The sequence below is a fragment of the Chiloscyllium plagiosum genome, unplaced genomic scaffold, assembly GCF_037043375.1.
Source record: "Chiloscyllium plagiosum isolate Xiang-an unplaced genomic scaffold, Cpla_swu_hap1 HiC_scaffold_18, whole genome shotgun sequence".
Classification (NCBI taxonomy): domain Eukaryota; kingdom Metazoa; phylum Chordata; class Chondrichthyes; order Orectolobiformes; family Hemiscylliidae; genus Chiloscyllium; species Chiloscyllium plagiosum.
In genome coordinates, this window is record NW_028270156.1 from 31,158,642 (window position 1) to 31,178,612 (window position 19,971).

Sequence of the window (19,971 nt, forward strand, 5' to 3'; positions counted from 1 at the left end):
GCCAACTAGCTGCTCCCAGGATACACTCAAATCTCAATGGATAGGGTCCAGATAAGGACCATTCCCCTCATATAAAAATATTTAACTGCTTCTAGCCTTTACTTGAACAGTGGTAGGTCTTTCACCTCTGACTTAGAGAAACACAGATAGATCCCATGGACAGGCCTGAATACAAAATCTACACTGACACACCACTGCCATACTGATAGAGCATCAGGTGGATGTAAAAGAAAATGTATGAAGGAGAGCTGGGAAGTTCTGGCTGAGCCAACATTTCTCCAATAAATAACATCATCAAGAAAAAAAATGGTCACTCACTTAGGATTTTGCTATGTGTAAAACTGTTGCCGTGTTCACTCACATAATACCAGTGCCAGGGATTCACTGTCAGACATGCGCTTTGAGCTGGCAATGAAAATGAGTAAGGTGATATATAAAAGCAAATTGTTTCTGTTAATACTTCCCTCTCTTCACAAACTCAAATATGCACAGTATATTTAGAAGCATTCCTTTATGCTAGCTCTCTTCAGTGTTCAGGACCTTTCTTTGAGTAAGAAGTGTTGGTTGATAATCTGGAACTTATTAATCACTACAGTAAAGATGCTGGTACAGAAAGACACCTAAGTTATTAACTAAAGCTTTCAAAATGTAACACTGACTTACACTGACGCTAGGGACAAAGTCTTTTTCCTGTGGTGGGGGAGTCCAGAACTAGAGGGCATAGGTTTAGGGTGAGAGTGGAAAGATATAAAAAAGATCTAAGGGGCAACATTTTCATGCAAAGGGTGGTACATGTATGGAATGAGCTGCCAGAGGAAGTAGTGGAGGTTGGTACAACTGTAACATTTAAAAGGCATTTGGATGGGTATATGAATAGGAAGGGTTTGGAGGGATATGGATCGGGTGCTGGCAGGTGAGACTAGATTGGGTTAGGATATCTGGTCAGCATGGATGGGTTGGATCAAAGGGTCTGTGTCCATGCTGTACATCTCTATGACTCTATAAATAGTTGTTGCCACTACAAACAAGGCATATCCTTAAAGAAGACTGTATGCATCGTGTGCGTGACTGTGTGTGTGTCTGTAAGAAAAATAACCAGCAGCAAACTTAATGTTTAAACAAGATAAAAGTTACCTTAATACAACCACTGATATATGATATTTAAAATAACTAAGTATTTACAACATCAAAATGCAGGTAACATTAAACGGTGTAATAAAGATAATATTCAATTCAGTTCTTTAAGACATTGTTGCAGGTGCTAAGCTTGGATTTGAAGTGATTGTTGTATGGAATGAGGGTTGAAGTTGAATAACTGAATTCAGCAGCTGTGTTGACTTCTGCAGTCAAATATTCAGAGCTTGCTTTTGTGGTGGGAACCCAGCGTGTCAAACAGCTTCAGGGAACGAGAGATGGCCCTTTTTCCTTACTTGTGCTGCCATCACAGCATTTGCAATCTTCTGTATTCCTTTTCTGTAGAATGCATACCATTTCTGGGGTGTCTAACTCCCAGTTGCAGAGAGAAAATGCAATGCTATCATAACAGCAGGACTTGGAACTGTTTTCACAGGATCTCCTAATATCTCTGGACACAATGGCTGTACCCAGCCAGATTTTATAGAGAAAATAAAACCAAGATGCTATCCCAAACTACTGAACCATGCTTCCACCTTGGGTAATGGGATAGCACAGGTCTGGAATACAATCCTAACTGTTATCTTTTAACCACTGTAATTCACTTTTTAACTGTTTCACGCATTAACTTGAGTGGTTCCTATTCTTCCAAATTAAGTAAGATTTAGAAAGAACTATCCATACTGCCAAGGAAGCATTGATCCATCTTCCTTTATACCCTTGGACAAATGCTCACTGAATTTCAAATGTCTTTTATGATTCTTCTTGAGATAAATACTAAGTTGCAGCTGTATCCATCGTAGTATAACTACATTCCTAGCCATGATGTGGTGGTACCGGTGTTGGACTGGAGTGTACAAAGTTAAAAATCACACAACACCAGGTTATAGTCCAACAGATTTATTTGGAAGTGTATTATTAAAGAAAAGGATAGAGATAAATCCGGAGTAAAACATTTAACTGGGAAAGGCAAATTTTACAAAACTGGGAAGTGGTTTGGCTAAGGTGGGCTGGACAGGATTACTAAAAGATTGATCAGTGGGAGACACTAAAAAGTGAGATCCTTTAAGCACAAAGCAGACATATCTCCTCCAAGAATAAGATTATTACTGCCAAATGTAGACCCACATGTTATCTAGAAAAATAGGGGACAATTAAACAGAAAAAGAAAGTTTATGCTAGTCATAAAAAAAAGTGAACACTATTGGTAGCTTAGAGGAGTATAGAAAGTACAGGGTCAAGTGAAAAATGAAATGAAATCAAAGACAGGGAATGAAAAAATACTAGCAAACAAGATAAAGAAAAATGCAAAGATAAAGAGCAAAAGGATAATTAAGGAAAAAGTGGGACCTATCAGAGAACTCGTGTGAAGATGCAGAGGATGAGAAGAATTTTAAATGATATTTTTGTCTTCGTATTCACAAAGGAAGGGGATGATGTGGATAGTGGGAGCAGTGGGAAATATTAGACAAAATAATCATGATGCAAGAGGAAGTGTTTGAAAAGTTCGAATCCTTGGAAGTGAATAAGTTGCTAGGGTTAGATGGATTGTTCCCAAGGATATTGAAAGAGGTCTGGGAAGAAATATCAAATACTCTGAGGATTACTTTCCAATCTTTGCTAGATATATGTGAGGTGCCAGAGGACTGGAGGAATGCAAATAGAGCTCCATTGTTTAAAAAGGATACAAGGAAATGCTAAATGATTATAGGCCAGTCACTTTTACTTCAATGGTGTGCAAATTGTTAGAATCAATCCTGAGAGACTGGATAAACTGTCACTTAAAAAGGCACAGAGAAGTCAGGGATAGTCAGCATGGCTTTGGTAAGGGAAGGCATGCCTTACAAGTTTGATTAAATTATTTGAGGATGTGACAAGGAAGATTGATGAGGGTATTGTAGTGGATGTTGTCTACATGGCTTTTTGTAAGGCATTTGACAAGGTCTCATGTGGCACACTGGTCAAAAAAGTAAAAGGCCATGGGATACAGAGCAATGTGTTGAACTGGATCCAAAGTTGGCTCAGTATCAGGAAACAAAGAGGAATAGGCTATGGTTGCTCTTGTGAATGGAAAGCTGTTTCAAGGGTTGTTCCACAGGGCTCAGTGTTGGGACCCCTGCTATTTGTTTTATATGTTAATGATTTGGACTTGAAAGTGGGGGAGAGGTGCACCCAATGAGAAATTTGCAGACCCCTCAAAAATTGGCCGTGTAGTGGATAGTGCAGAGGATAGCCATAAGCCCCAAAATGATATTGATAGATTGATGGTTTGGGCAGGAAAGTGGCGATGGAGTTCACCCTCTGGGAAGTGTGAAATAATCTATTTTGGGAGGTCAAACAGTAAAAGAAAATACACAACAAATGGGAATATACTGATAGATGTAGATGAAGAGAGAGATCTTGGCGTGCAAGTGTACAGGTCCCTAAAGGTAACATTACAGGCTGGTAAAGTTGTAAACAAGGCATATTGGAATGGTCTTCTTCAATGGCAGAGGTATAGAATACCAAAATAGAGAATATAATAATGAAACTGTATAGACACTGGTGAGGCCAAAACTGGAGTAGTTGTGGCCTCACCAGTTCTGGTCACCACACTACAAGGACATAATTGATCTTATGAGAGTGCAGAGGAGATTAACTAGAATGCTGCCATGGCTGGAGAATTGGAGCTACATGGAGATTGGGCTGTTTTCCTTGGAACAGAGAACATTGAGGGTGCCATGATTGAGGTATACAAAATTGTGAGGGGGTAAGGTGGAGTAGGCAGAAGGACAAATTACCCTTGGCAGAGAGTTTAAAACCCAAGGATCACAGATTCAATCTAAGTGACAGAAGGATTAGAGGTGACGTGAGGAAAAACCTTTTTATATCGAGGTGATGGGGTCTGGAATTTGCTGTGTGAGTTGATGGTAGAGGCAGAGACCCTAAATTCTCACAAAAATTACCTGGATCTGCACCTTAAGTGCAGGGTGATGGACCATGTGTATAAAGATGGGATTAGGAGTTAGCATGGACAAGATGGGTCGAATGAATCCTTTCGGTCCTGTATCATATCCACAGTTCCAACTCCTCTGCGTCCATTTTTAAAAGGCCATTACAGTTTATTACAAAAATCTATATCATGCATTTTTCTACTATTCAATCAAAACAGAAAAATAAAGCAATAAAATTATACACAGAGTCCTAGTCAAATCACCCCTTGGCCATTGTGTCCAAAGACACAGGGAGGTGTTTCAGGCATTGGAGGAATTGGTGTGCTAATTCTCAGTTATCAGAGTGCAGACCAAAAATTCATGACCTTGTGATTTTTCATTTTGAAGGTAAATCATTGAGAAGAAACCTCTCCTCAAATAAAGTCCTTGGCCCCCACAATCTTTACAATCCTAATCTTCAACTTCCAGTTCCTTTCCAAAGCTGTTGACCATGCTGTCATTATACAAATTCCAACAACACATCCACCCCCATGACAGTAGCGAAATAGCTGTTATCATACAAAATTTATTAAATTTGACTATGTTAGGGGCAAACAGTCTCATCTCATCATTCTTGATGCCTTTGACATGGTAGATGCTCTTTCACCTTTCCACTGCTGCCCACTGGAGTGGAACTGCTCTCTTCAGATTTAATTCTTATTGATTTAACCAGTGCCCTTTTCTCTTTCATTCCCGCAATTTCCACCATGGTTCTGAAGGATCCATCCCCTCCTATTTCTCACCTGCATGATATTCCTTTGAAACATCATCAGAAAAATGTTTGCATTTTAAACAGATGATGATTGTTTTATCACATGACCACCTCTCTCAACCCTTCCCCTGTCGCTAAATTACCAGACTGCTTGTCCAACATCTATTACCAGAGGAGCAGAAATTTCTTCCAGAAACTTCAAATTCAGAAAACTGAAGTTATTGCCTTCCATCTCAATCACAGATCCTATTCTTTAGTTGCTAATGTTTTTCTTCTGCCTAGCAATGCTATGAGAGTAAACCAGAGCTGGAAATGTGTTGCTGGAAAAGCGCAGCAGGTCAGGCAGCATCCAGGGAACAGGAGAATCGACGTTTCGGGCATAAGCCCTTCTTCAGGAATGAGGAAAGTTTGTCCAGCAGGCTAAGATAAAAGGTAGGGAGGAGGGACTTGGGGGAGGGGCGTCGGAAATGCGATAGGTGGAAAGAGATCAAGGTGAGGGTGATAGGCCAGACTGGGGTGGAGGAGGAGAGGTCAGGAAGAAGATTGCAGGTTAGGAAGGCGGTGCTGAGTTCGATGGATTTGACTGAGACAAGGTGGGGGGAGGGGAAATGAGGAAACTGGTGAAATCCGAGTTCATGAGAGTAAACCAGACAGTTGTAACCTTGGTGTCATACTTAAAAATAAAATGAGCATCAAACCGTTTGTCAAAGTCATCATTAAGATTGTCCATTTTCATCTCTGTAACTTGTCTGACTCGATCCTTGCCTCAGTTCATTTGCTGCTGAAAATATCATTTATGCCTTTGTTGTGTAAAAATATATCTGGTTCTTCAGCCAATTGCTTAGCAATAGAGTCCAGTAATGAGATACCTGTACTGCTGTTAAAATGGCACTTGTATTCCTTGGAGTCACGAGAATCAACTCCAACACTCACACTTCCATCATTAGACTTAAAACAAAAAGCCCATTGGGGATGAAGATCAAAAGAATAGGCTGAAAGAAAAATAAAATTCTCAGAATATCATCCACACATACACACCAGGAAAAAGAATTCTTTTATGTTTTGACTAAAGAAGAATCGTTTGCACAAAACATGAGAGCACAAAAGATGGAAAGAATGGCTTCAGTGTTGCATTACTAACACAGACTATCGCTGACAAGAGTTCAATGCACCCTGTTTATCCTTTCGCCCATGGTGAAGTTTATTAGTGTATTATCAGGCTCAGCTGTTGTTTACAGATGTACAAACTGAGCTCTTTCCAAGGGTTAATTGTTCTAGACTTGATAAAGAAATTAAGAAAGACTTGCTTTCATACAGCGCCTTTCTTGACCTGAGGACAACTCAAAGTCCTTTACAGCCTTTGAAGTACTTTTGAAATGTAGAAACTGTTGTAGGAAACCCTGCAGTCAATATGCGCAAAGCAATATTCCATTATCAACAAATAATAATGACTAAATAATTCAACTTTAACATAATATTAGGTTAGATCATCAGGGAGAATGACCATGTTTCCATTTAAAGCAGTGTCATAGGATCTCTTACATGTACCTTAGAGAAGAGAGATTGCCTTGTTACATAGATGGATGTCTGAGGATGTGGTGTTCCTCATTACTGAACTGAGAATGTCAACCTAAATGTTTTGCTTAATTCTCTGAAATGAGACTCCCATTCTGATTCAAGATGGGATCATGATACTACTGGGCCAGGCTGGCACTAAATAGGGCCAGTATCTTTTATATGACTCATACTTGCAATGTGTGCATTGCTGCAAAGGCATCATTTATTGTCCATCACTAATTTCCTTTGAGAAGCTAATGATGAGCAGACATCTTGAACCATGTGGTTTCAATAGACACAGTGATTTAAGGGAGGAAAGTTCAGGATTTTGATTCAGCGACAGTCAAGAAATTGTGATATAATTCCAAATCAGGATGCTTTACAGCTTGGAGCAGAACGTGCAAGTGCAGTATTCCCATGTATCTTCTGCACTCGTCCTTCTTGATTTAAGGGGTCTTGAGTTGGGCAGGTTATTGCATTGCATCTTCCAAACAGTATACACCACTGCCACTGTGCACCAGTTGCAAAGGGAGTGAATATTTAAGATGGTGGATTTGATGTTTGATGGTGAAATCCTTTTCAGTGTTGTTCAAGCAGATCTCATCCACCTAAGTGGAAAGCATTCCAGCGTATTCCTGACTTGTGCCTTGTAAATGGTGGGCCAGTTTTGGGGAGTCAGGATCTGAGTTAGTCATTGCAGAATTCCCAGCCTCAGATTACACGGTAGCCACAGTATGTACATGGCTGATCCAGATAAATTCTAGTTAATGGTAACCTCCCAGAATGTTGACATTGGAGAATTCCAAGGGCAGTGCCATTGAATATCTAGGGGAAATAGTTCAATTCTCTCATGTTGCAGATGGTAATTTCCACTTGAGGATTTGTGACCAGTACTGAAGACAGGACACGCATCAGCAACATCCTCACTTCTGACCACACGACAAAGGGAAGGTTATTAATCAAGGAGCAGAAAATGATTGGGCCTAAGACACTAGCTTGGTGCACTTCCATAATGATATCCTGGGGCTGACCAATAATCACAACCATTTTGCTTTCATCTAAGTATGACTCCAACCAATGGACAGTTTGTCCCTGATTCCCACTGACTTCACCTTAATTAGGGTTTCTTAATCACACCCCATCTTGATGTCAAGGTCACGCAGTTTCACTTATGAAGTTCAGTTCTGTTGTTCATTTTTTTTGCTAAGGTTACAACAGGCAATGAGCACTGAAACCCAAGCTGAACATCTGTTATTGCAGTGTAAGTGCTGCTTGATCACACTGTTAACAACCATCTTCCCTGATGGTGAAGAATTGACTGCTGGGGCAGTAATTGGCTAGAGTAACATACCTGGGTACTTCTTTTTTACATTGTATTTGTAGCGGGATGGCTTTTCTAGGGGTGCAGATAGTTCTAGAGCAAACGATTTATGTTGTACCAGAAGGATATTGTCAGGACCCAGAGCCATTATAGTATCCAGTGCCTTCAGTTATTTCTTGATCACACATGAAATGAGTCAAACTGGCTAAAGAGTGACATGTGAGATGTTGGTTGCCACAGGAGGAGGCTAGGATGGTTCATCCACCCACCAACCCAGATGTTGGTTGAAAATACCTCAACCTTGTTTTGCATCCGAGGAGCAGGAGAATCGATGTTTCGGGCATAAGCCCTTCTTCAGGAATGAGGCTAGTGTGCCAAGCGGGCTGAGATAAAAGGTAGGGGGGAGGGAATTTGGGGGAGGGGCGCTGGGAATACGATAGGTGGAGGGAGTGAGGGTGAGGGTGATAGGCCGGAGAGGGGTGGGGGGGAGAGAGGTCAGGAAGAAGATTGCAGGTCAAGAGTGCGGTGCTGAATCTGGGGGTTGGGACTGAGATAAGGTGGGGGGAAGGGAAATGCCTTTGACAGAATATCACACAGGTATATGAGAGATGTTCTCTCCAAAATGGGCTTTGGGGAGGGAATCTGCAATTGGATCAGACTGCTCTACATCAACATTGTCAGTGAAGTCTCAATCAATGGGTGGGAATCAGATAGCTTCCCAGTCAGATCTGGAGTCAGGCAAGGCTGCCCTCTCTCTCCAGCCTTGTTTGTGTGCTGCATAGAGCCATTTGCCAAGTACATCAGGAAGGATGTGAGCCTGAGAGGGGTGACTATTCCTGGCAGCGGGGGCCGGTAGGTCAAGGCCTCCCTGTACATGGATGACATCGCCATTTTCTGCTCGGATCCACAGTCCATGCGCAGACTCATGTGCATATGTAACCAGTTCGAACGGGCCTCAGGGGCCAAGGTAAACTGAGGCAAGAGCGAGGCTATGCTCTTCGGGAAGTGGGCCGACCAATCTTCAATCCCCTTCACCGTCAGGACCGACCACCTGAAGGTGCTGGGTATTTGGTTCTGGGGGGGTGCTGGGATGTGCGCCAAGTCTTGGGAGGAGCGTATCAGCAAAGTGAGGCAGAAACTGGGAAGATGGAAGCTACGGTCAGTCTCCATCACGGGAAAAAACCTGGTCATCAGGTGTGAGGCACTGTCATTGCTGTTATACATGGCACAGGTCTGGCCTATTCCCAGAACCTGTGCCGCTGCAGTCACCCGGACATCTTCCAATTTATATGGAGGTCAAAGATGGACCGGGTCCGAAGGGACTCGCTGTACAAAGATCTGGGCAACGGGGGAAAATATACACCCAATGCCACCCTCACCCTGATGGCCACCTTTGTGTGTGGCTGCATCAAGTTGTGTGGATCCCTGGTACGCAAACACCAAGTGTCACTACGTACTGAGGTTCTACATGTCCCCGGTGTTGCGAAGGATGGGCCTGGCCTCGCTGCCGCGGAACACTCCGAGTAGTTGGACCGTTCCGTATCACCTGTCCTTTGTGGAGAAGTTTATGAAGAAAAACATCTTTGACCACAAGTCCATCAGGAAGTGGTCAGCACGTAGTGTCCTTGAGACCCTTCGGGAAAAGGAGAGGGCGGATCCTATCGAGCGGTTCCCTGAGCAGACTGTCAAAGCCATTTGGCAGAATGCCTCATCGCCAGAACTTTCCAACAGGCACCAAGACATGGCTTGGCTGGTGGTGAGAAGGGCTCTGCCTGTGAGATCCTTTATGCACGCCCGGACTCTCAGCCGCACCACACGCTGCCCTCGAAGTGGCTGCGGGGGGGACGAGACTGTCACACACCTCCTTCTGGAATGTGCCTACGCAGAAGAAGTCTGGAGAGGAATGCAGCAATGTTTGTCGAGGTTCGGCCCGAGCAGCGCCGTGACGCGGGACTCCGTACTCTACGGTCTGTTCCCCGGGACGCACACCGAGACGAACATCAACTGTGCCTGGAGGATCATCAACTCGGTGAAGGACGCTCTCTGGGCGGTCCGAAACCTGTTGATCTTCCAGCTGAAGGAGTTGACCCCGACTGAGTGTTGCAGACTGGCACATTCCAAGGTCCAGGACTATATGTTGAGGGACGTGCTGAAGCTTGGGGCAGCTGCCGCCAAGGCGCAGTGGGGAAAGACCACCATGTAACATCTGCCTGCCTAAGAAGAACAGGGGGCCCACGCAGTCATTTGGGCTCTGCTGATGCCTCAGCTAAATATATGGACATATGATTGATAAACGTACAGACCTGTATATACAAACGATAAATTCTGATCTCTGTACATAAATGTTTACATATGTATGGCATGTCCAACAGTACAGGCCATCAAATTATTTTATGAATAAAGTATATTTTTGAAATAAAAAAAACCTCAACCTTGTTTTGCACTAACATGTTGGGCTTCACGATCATTTAGCACACATGGGTGTCCACAGAGCAGCTTCTTCTAGTTAGTTATTCAATTGTCCACCACTATTCACAACTGGAAATCGTAGAACTGCAGAACTTTGATATGATTCATTGGTTGTGGCAGTTAATATTGTGGAGGCCTTTGAACTGATGCATGAGAGCATTAGTAAACTTGCATCAGTGTATGGTTGGCAAATTAAATTAATATTGGTAAGTATGAAGTAATTTAATTTTGAACAAACAAATATGGTAGCCACATATATTATCCACTCCTTGATCTATAAATGTCTAACAGGACTGGAGGAGCACAAGGGTTCTGTGTTACAGACATACAGATCAGTGAAAGAAGCAACATAGGTTAAAAAGGCTATTTATAAAAAGCCAGTAAAGCACGGTGGTCCATTTATCGGGAGATAGAATACAGCAGAGAAATATACAACCTTAGTTAGACCATCACTGACAGATGTGCACAGCTCTGGCCTTGGTATCAAAGAGGCAATGGAAAAGATGCAAAAACAAATTACTAAAATTATACCATGAACTGAAATATTTTGGCTGTCAAGGAAGATTTGACAGGTCGTGGCTTTTTTCTGTTAAAAAAAAAGAGATGAGAGATGACTTGATAGAGATTTTCAAATTATGAGTTGGCTTGGCAAGACATAGAGTACATGCAGAGAAGTTTTTACTTAGGGCAATGACCTAAAATAGATGCTAAATATAAGATAGTCACTAACAAATCCAATAGGGATTTCACGAGAAAATTGTTTACTCATGAGTCGTGAGAATGTGGATCTTCCTAATTCTGGGACCCATTAATGTGAATAGCAAATTACATTGAAGGAGAAGTCGATAAGTACAAGGGAGGAAAACCTGAGAAGGATATGTTGATGGAGAGGGTTTGAAGGAGTTCATATAGAGTATAAACAATAATGTGGACCAGTTGGGTCCAGTTTACATTCCTGTACTAATAAATATCTATAACATGTTGCTATTTCTTTGTTTTCAGTGTACAACTTCTCTCATCGAATAGATCATTTGTCATTTGGAGAACTGAACCCTGGATTAATCCATCCACTAGATGGCACTGAGAAAATAACAGAGACAAGTGAGTCGCACAGAAGAATTACTCATTGAGATGCAGGTTCATAGCATATTTCATCTGGGACCAATGATTAGTTACTGATTGGGTCAAATTCTCTTTTATTACATAGGAGTATCATTTTTGAAACTTGTTTTTGAAGTAGCATTTTTTAACCTGACTGAGCGAAAAATATAAAACAGCTAGCGGACTCAGTTATATGGAGATCACATCATTTTAAGGTTATAACAGATTTTTGTTAATGAGTTTTTAGCCACTGAAAAATTATTTGCTTAAACATATATATTTTCACCAAAATTTTAATGCATAAAATCTTTAAGAAACATTGGCTAAATTTCCTACAGGGCAATATGTTTCACATTCTAACAACCCACTGCAAAACAAGTTTTCCTTGAATTCCCCAATGTATTTATTAGTGACTCTCATATTTATGGTCTCTCATTTTGCTTTTCCCCTCAAGTGGAAACAATTTCTCTCTGCCAATGCTGTCAAAACCTTTTGTAATTTTAAGGAACAAAAACAGCTATTGCTGAAAATCTCAGCAGGTCTACCAGTATATGTGGAGAGAAGTCAGAGTTAATGCTTCGGGTTGAGGGATCCTTTCTCAGAAAGGATTTTAAGAACTTCCACTAGGATGAAACAAGTAGATAGAAGCTGGCAGCACGGTGGCTCAGTGGTTAGCACTGCTGCCTCACAGCACCAGGGACCTGGTTTCGATTCCCGCCTCAGGCGACTGTCTGTGTGGAGTTTGCACATTCTTCCCATGTCTGTGAGGGTTTCCTACCACAGTCCAAAGATGTGCAGGTTAGGTGAATTGGTCATGCTAACTCGCCCATAGTGTTAGGTGCATTAGTCAGGAGTAAATATAGGGTTGGGAAATGGGTTTGGGTGGGTTACTCTTCAGCGGGTGGGTGTGGACTTGTTGGGCCAAAAGGCCTGTTTCCATATGTAGGGAATCTAATCTAGATTCCAGTATGAGACTTCTAGAACTAGGGATTTCAGGAGAAATCTCTTTACTAGTGAGTGGAGAATGTGGAACTTACTAATTATGGGAACCATTAATATGAATAGTAAATATCCATTGAAGGAGAAGCAGATGATATTAAATTAAATCTGTAAAAGCATTGACAGGGTTATGTGGAGATGCTATCAGTGAATCTCTTTGCCCCAATGTATATTGAGGTTCTAGACAAAGAAACCAAAAGGACAACTGTTTGCATTTGGATTAATCTCTGCACAGATCTAATTGCTCTGCACATGATCTTTCTATGTATAGCTGACTATTTCTCTACCATTTACAAGCTATAATAGGGATTAGTTTACTGATTTCAAAAAATGTCACTGTTTGTTTCACTGAAACAATCTTGGAACAGAATGCAATGAAGAGAGTAAGGCTGAATTTACACAGAGCCTGGGTCAGACCACGTTTGGAGAATAGCTTGAAAAGAAACTAAAGCAAAAGAAAAGCTCAAATTTTATACCATGCTTTTCATGACCATGAGATGTCTCAAAGCGACTTACTGCCAACAACATACGTTTGAAGTGCTTTCACTGGCAGAGGAAGAACATTTGTCAGTGTAAAAATCCTTTCAAGACCTCAGGACTTTGCAAAATATTTCACACCCAACCAGTGTAGTGAAATACAAAACTCCAAGTCCACATATTCTAAGGAATTTGAAGTTTACTCAGTGTCATAAAATAGGAAATGCAACAAACAATTCATGCATAACAAGCTCCCATAAACAGCAATGATGGCACAATCTGTTTGGGTGTGGTGATTGAGGAACAAAATATTGATTCGGTTATCAGGAAGAACACCTTCATTCTTCTTTTAAATAGTAGCATGGGATTGTTTACATCCACCTGAAAGGACAGACAGGGACTCAGTTAACATTTTGTCTGAAAGACGTACCTCCAGCATTCCCTTTACTGGAGGGTCAGCCTTGAATATTGTACTCAAGTCACTGGAGCAGGACACCAGCCTCCAAGCTTCTGATTTTCAGAGGCAAGATTGTTGCTCACTGAGTCATGGTTGACACTATCAATGCCAGAGAAAGTACAGAGAACAAACAGGTTAGCTGAACGGAGAGGACATAACTCTGAGGAAAGTTACTGAGACAAGGCTGAGACATCTGATTTAGTTCCACCGCAACAAGAAACCAGCTCTGTTACATTGCCTGACTCTGCTCTTGTCCCAGCTCATCTGGTACTGAAGCCCTCATCCATGCCTAACTTTTAAATGTGACTATTTCAATGTTCTCCTGGCCAGCTTCCCATCTTCTACCTTTCATAGACTTGAGATCATTCAAAACTCTACCACATATAGGGTACAACAACTTTCCTTCTCCAATCATTCCTATGCTTATTGACCTACATTGGCCCTGGCTTAAGCAATGTCTAAAAGTGAACATTAAACAACAATTATTTATAACTCTACACCACATTTCTCTTAAATCCATGTTATCTGCCTCCAACTCTATAACAATATAATGTTAGTGAATTTGAGAAGATTTGTAGCTCAGGTTGAGGTTCTGGATGTAGGTTTGCTCGCTGAGCTGGAAGGTTCATTTCCAGATGTTTTGTCACCCTACTAGGTAACATCTTCAGTGGGCCTCCGGGAGAAGCACTGTTGATAATTCCTGCTTTCTGTTTATATGTTTGGGTTTCTTTGGGTTGGTGATGTCATTTCCTGTGGTGACATCATTTCCCACAGTGATGTAATTTCCTGTTCTTTTTCTCAGAGGGTGGTAGATGGGGTATAACGTGATGTGTTTGTTGATAGAGTTCCGGTTGGAATGCCATGCTTCTAGGAATTCTTGTGCGTGTCTCTGTTTGGCTTATCCTAGAATGAATGTGTTGTCCCAGTCAAAGTGGTGTCCTTCCTCATCTGTATGTGAGGATACTAGTGAGAGAGGGTCATGTCGTTTTGTGGCTAGTTCATGAACATCAACAGTGGATTTATCAACAGTGCTTCGCCTGGAGGTCCACTGAAGGTGTTACCTAGTAGGGTGATGAAACGTCTAGAAATGAACCTTCCAGCTCAGTGAGCAAACCTACATTCAGAATATAATGTTACCATAAAAAAATCTGAATGAAAATTACATCAACTTAATTTCAAAACCTCACAGCAGCTGTCATCATCAGTGTGTCTCCCTCTGGCTGAAGATTTCTCTGGGTTGTCATCAATGTTTTGCTGTGAAGATGTTTCAAATGAAAAAGCTACCTTTTGATAGAGAGTATTTTGAATGGCAGTCTCTCTCTAGATGACAGTCTCTCTCTAGATGGCAGTTTACTCTTTATTTTCTTTCTCTCCCCCTTTCTTCATCTTCTAACTCCATTTTCCTCAATTGTAATTTAAGTTTTTCTAACTCTACTGCACTTATCTGTTTCTCTGACACACCTAAGTGCGTGACTAACTCCCTTACAATTTCAGCTTTACTTCTGTCCTTAGTTAAACCAATTTCTAATTTCTTGGATAATTCTAAAATGGTGTTCTTTTTCTGTCTTTCTAAACTTACTTGGCAAATTTGGGAATCATCTTCAAACCCCAGAACCTCTTCAGCAAATGTAAGAGCCATCTCTCTCACTTTCAATTTAACCAACCACAAATAACCAAAATTAAACAAGTTGTCCCACCTACGTTTTATTTAAAGGTCTAGGACACATCAGTGAGTGTTTAAATCTCTTGGGATTTTTCAAACCCCAAATCTGTTCAAATCTGTCCAAATCTCAGACTGGATCCAAGCCCCCTTAATTTTAAAACTCTCATCTTTCAAATCCCCCTGTGACCTCATCCCTCCCAATGGCTGTTGTCATTTCCAGGCTAGAACTCTGTTTAATTCTGCACTCTTTACCCAACCAATTTTAATCACTCTACCACTGTTGACGGTGTCATCAACTGGCCCGAAGATCTGGAACTGCCACTCCACCTTTCCACCTTCCCCACCTCAGCCCCCACTGCAACCCACATAAGTGACTCAGTTACCTCAGTTGGCTGGTTTGTGATGTATTGATTTCAACAGTGCTAATTCGATTCCATCACCAGCTACGGTTACTATGAAGAACACTCTTTCTCAACCTCTCCCCTTGCCTGAGGTGTGGTGACCCTCAGGTTAAATCGCAACCAGTCATCTGTCTCAAATGAGAGAATAGCCCTATAGTCCAGCAGGACTATGTTGACTTTACCTTTATCAGGTTGCTAGCCAGTCTTCTGTTTTCCAGATGGAATGAACCCTGGCCAGTTTAGCCCTTTACATTCTGAATGTGCTTGTGACATTCTTAGCACATTTACCAAAGCATCTGGATCCATTATTTATCATGGAAGCCAGAACCATGCACAATACTCCAGAGTCTGTACTAACTTTGAAACAGTTTTCACTTAACCTTCCCACTTTTCAATTCTATAAGTATGTAAATTAGCTCACCAAGCTTGAAGGTTTGTTTTCCGATGTTTCGTCACCATGTCGAGGTAACATCATCAGTGAGTCTCCAGTGAAGTGCTGGTGGTATGTCCCACCTCTCTCTATTTATAGGTCTTGGTTTCTTAAGGTGGGTGATGTTATTTCCAGTCCTTTTTTTCCAAGGCAACGTAGATAGGGTCAAAATCAATGTGTTTATTGATGGATTTGGAGATGCTGGTGTTGGACTGGTGTGTACAAAGTTAAAAATCACACAACACCAGGTTATAGTCCAACAGGTTTAATTGGAAGCACACTAGCTTTCGGAGCGACGCTCCTTCATCAGGTGATAGTGGAGGGCTCGATCATAACTCAGAATTTATAGCAAAAATTTACAGTGTGATGTAACTGAAATTATACATTGAAAAATTGATTGTCTGTTGAGTCTTTCATCTGTTTGAATACCATGATAGTTTCACTTCCTTCATGTGTAAATCACAAAACCTTTTTTTAAAAAGTTGCATTCTCAGGTTAGCTGTTAACAATGGTGATAGCTAGGCAATATGTTGAAGGTGTTGGCCCCCTGTGTTCTCTGTCTATGCCATGATGTTTAGATTGATTCTAATCTAAAAAGTGAGATAACGGAGTTTTACAAGAATTCATGCAGTTTTTGAGCTCAGAGTTCTACATGAATGCATGCAGTTTTTGTAAGTACAATGTAACCCTGCAAGTACAAATTCACCCCACAAAATATATGTGTGCATGTGGGTCTTTGTCTGTCTATGTGTGTCTGTCTGGGTTGGGGGTTGTGAGTGTGAGGAAGTGTATGTGTGTGTGTAGTGAGTGTAGAATGTCTTAAGTCTGTGAGGGGGTGCACGTGTGAGTGTGTGTGTCTGTAAGGGTGCGTGTGGGTGGCTGTGTGCGCGTCTCTGTATATATGTGTCCGTGTGTATATGTGTGTGTGTGTGTGTGTGTGTGTGTGTGTGTATATAGTGCAATGGTGGTCACCTGTAATGTGACATGAACCCAAGGTCCCGGTTGAAGCCCTCCCTATGGGTACCGTATTTAGCTATCAGCCTCTGCTTGGCCACTTTTCACTGCTGCCTGTCCCGAAGTCTGCCTTGGAGGATGGTCACCGGAAGGTCCGAGGTCGAATGTCCTGGACCACTGAAGTATTCCCCAACTGGGAGGGAACACTCCTGTCTGTTGATTGTTGTGCGGTGCCCATTCATCCATTGTCGTAGCCTTTGCTCGGTTTCCCCAATGTACCATGCCTCCGGGCATCCTTGCCTGCAACGTATAAGATAGACAACATTGGCTGAGTCACATGAGTACCTGCCATGTACAAGGTGGGAGGTGTCCACACACGTAATGGTGCAGTGCCTACCATGACAGGGTTGTATGGAGTTGTCCTGATAGCCGGGCAGCTTGCTATGAACAATGATCTGTTTGGGGCTTGGCATTTGTTTAAAGGCAAGTAGTGGAGGTGTGGGGAATGTCTTGGTGAGGTGCTCATCCTCATGGATAATGTGTTGCAGGTCACGAAGAACATGGTGTAATTTTTCAGCTCCTGGGAAATACTGAACAACGAAGGGTATCCTGTCGGTTGCAGCACGTGTCTGTCTCCTGAGGAGGTCATTACGGTTCCTTGCTGTGGCACATCGGAACTGGTGGTCGATGAGTTGGGCATCGTACCCCGTTCTTGTGAGGGATCCCTGAGTACTTCCAGATGTCCGTCAGGTCCACATACACACACATATACACTTTCTCACACTCACAACCCCCAAACCAGACAGACAGACAGACACACACACACACAGACAAAGACCCACATACACACATATATTTTGTGGGGGGGGGGGATTTGTACTTACAGGGTTACATTGTACTTTGCTCAAAAACTGCATGCATTCATGTAAAACTCTGTTATCTCACTTAGATTAGAATCAGTCTAAACATCATGGCATAGACAGAGAACACAGGGGGCCAACACCTTCAACATATTGTCTAGCTATCACCACTGTTAACAGCTAACCTGAGAATGCAACTTTTTAAAAAGAGGTTTTGTGATTTACACATGAAGGAAGTGAAACTATCATGGTATTCAAACAGATGAAAGACTCAATAGACAATCAATTTTTCAATGTATAATTTCAGTTACATCACACTGTAAATTTTTGCTATAAATTCTGTGTTAGGATTGAGCCCTCCTCTATCACCTGATGAAGGAGCGACGCTCCGAAAGCTAGTGTGCTTCCAATTAAACCTGTTGGATTATAACCTGATGTTGTGTGATTTTTAACTTTATTGATGCGAGTTCTGGTTAGAATGCCATGCCTCTAAGAATTCCCTCGTGTGTGTCTTTGTTTTGCCTGTCCTAGGATGTGTGTGTTGTCTCCGTCAAAGTGGTGTCCTTTTTTGTCTGTATGTATGGAAACTAGTGATAGTGGGTCATGTCTTTTGGTGGCTAGTTGGATTTCGTGTAGTCTGGTGGCAAGTTTCTTGCTAGTTTGTCCGATGTAGTATTTTTTACAGTTCTTCCAAGGTATTTTGTAAATGATGTTAGTTTTGCTGGTGGTATCTAATGGATCCTTTAGGTTCATTAATCGCTGTTTAAGTGTGTTGATAGGCCTGTAGGCTACCATGATGCCAAGGGGTCTGAGTAATCTGGAAGTCATTTCTGATATGTCTTTGATGTAAAGTAATGTGGCTGTAGATTTTGGTTGCGTTGTGTCTGCTTGTTTGGGTTTGTTTCTGAGGAATCAGTGGATTGAGTTACAAATCTTCTCAAAGATCATTTTCAATTGGCTCTCTCTAGAGATAAACACCAATGTTTTAATATTTTTACTTGGTCTCAGTTAAGTTATTTTCCAAGGATTTTACAGCCTCCTTCCCACGAAGGAGAATACTTCCAGGTGTCCGTCAGGTCCACATACACACATATACTTCCCACGATAATGTGCTGCTCTCACCCACCCCAGCTTATTTGCCGCTTGTGCAAACTTTTTCTTCTCAAAATGACTGCTGTATTTTGTTATGGACCAAATGAAACCCCCTCCAAATATATCAAGGAGACAGCCTACATCCTAACATTTATCTTATATAAAGGCAAATGTAAGTTGCTGTGTTCCAGATGTAATTTGATTGATTACGCTACTCAACTTATCGCAAAACACGCTTTATTCTCATACCCAGATAAAATACAAACAAAAGAAAGAAGAAGTACAACTTTAACTCTGTTGGAAAACTTAGGATAATAAATTATTTAACTACTAAACAGAAGCTGTTCCAATATGGAAAGATCCCAAATACACACCTTTGGCAAAGGCAAATTCAATAAAATAGATTTTCTCACATGCAATGTTTCTCCAGTCCAGGAGAAAAGAACACCAAGAGAACATTCTGGTGCAGAGAGAGAACTTCACCTTTTAACTTTGGCTGAGAGAGAGATCTATAGCAGCCTCCACAGCCAGCTTTCAAACCCCAAGAACTGCTGAAAGCTAAACTAAAACCCAGGTACTGTGGGAGCCTGACTCCACCCATTTCGGCTGCTTCTATTGTTCCAACTTGAAAATTACCCAGGGCCTCACAAGCTATTTACTTTATTGGCTTGGAAGAGATAACTCATCACCTCTAGCTCAAAACCTGTCTTTGAAGAAAACAGGACAAAAGAAACATTTTAAAAGCCATAGTGTCATCACAGTTTGTCATTACAGTTATCAATCACTGCATTTCACAAGTGAAGGACTCTGGAACATCCTAAGTCTGGAATAACCTTCTAAATAGAATTCCAATGTTGTTTTTCAGTCAGGTACTGATTAACCTGATGATGTTTCCTACAATTTCTGTTCTGCTTCCTTTTTAAATTGCAAATTGCCAGAACATACTTGGTTTCTTTGTCGCAAATTCACGGTGTCCAATGTTGCCTTTCACTTTTTTGCAGATATGCACATGTTTCAATATTTCCTCGTCGTGGTACCCACTGAAATAAACACCATCAAGTTCTCCACAAACACCCATCAGTACTCAGTCACTGAGAAGGTGAGAAAATCAGTTTCAAGCCTAGCGGTTCACAAAGTGGACATACTGAAGCCTTTTTTAAAATCAGTCATGGAATGTGGGCTGCATTTATTACCTGTCTCTTGCTATCCTTGCGAAGATGGTGGTGAGTTGTCTTCTTGAACCACTTCAGTCCATGAGTTCTAGGATTTTGACCCAACGTTACTGAAAGAATGGTGATATATTTCCAAGTCAGGATAGTGATTTGTACAGGTCCTGGTTATTTGTCAAAAGAGGTAGTTCAGTATTAACTCA

The 19,971-nt window shown here is 41.6% G+C and overlaps 1 protein-coding gene across 5 annotated transcripts in view; it reads left to right on the top strand.

Moving 5' to 3' along the window:
• Positions 1-19,971, top strand: part of LOC122557719 (endoplasmic reticulum-Golgi intermediate compartment protein 2-like) — a 65,295-nt gene that overhangs the window by 22,766 nt on the left and 22,558 nt on the right. For all 5 annotated transcript variants that reach the window (XR_006313923.2, XR_015760133.1, XM_087996395.1 and 2 more), the window contains 2 exons: positions 11,168-11,266; positions 19,601-19,698. Coding sequence is in view for 3 of the 5 variants with exons in the window: in XM_087996395.1 (XP_087852521.1) it covers positions 11,168-11,266; positions 19,601-19,698 (197 nt within the window). In the remaining 2 variants the exon portion in view is untranslated. The remainder of the gene's footprint in view (positions 1-11,167; positions 11,267-19,600; positions 19,699-19,971) is intronic.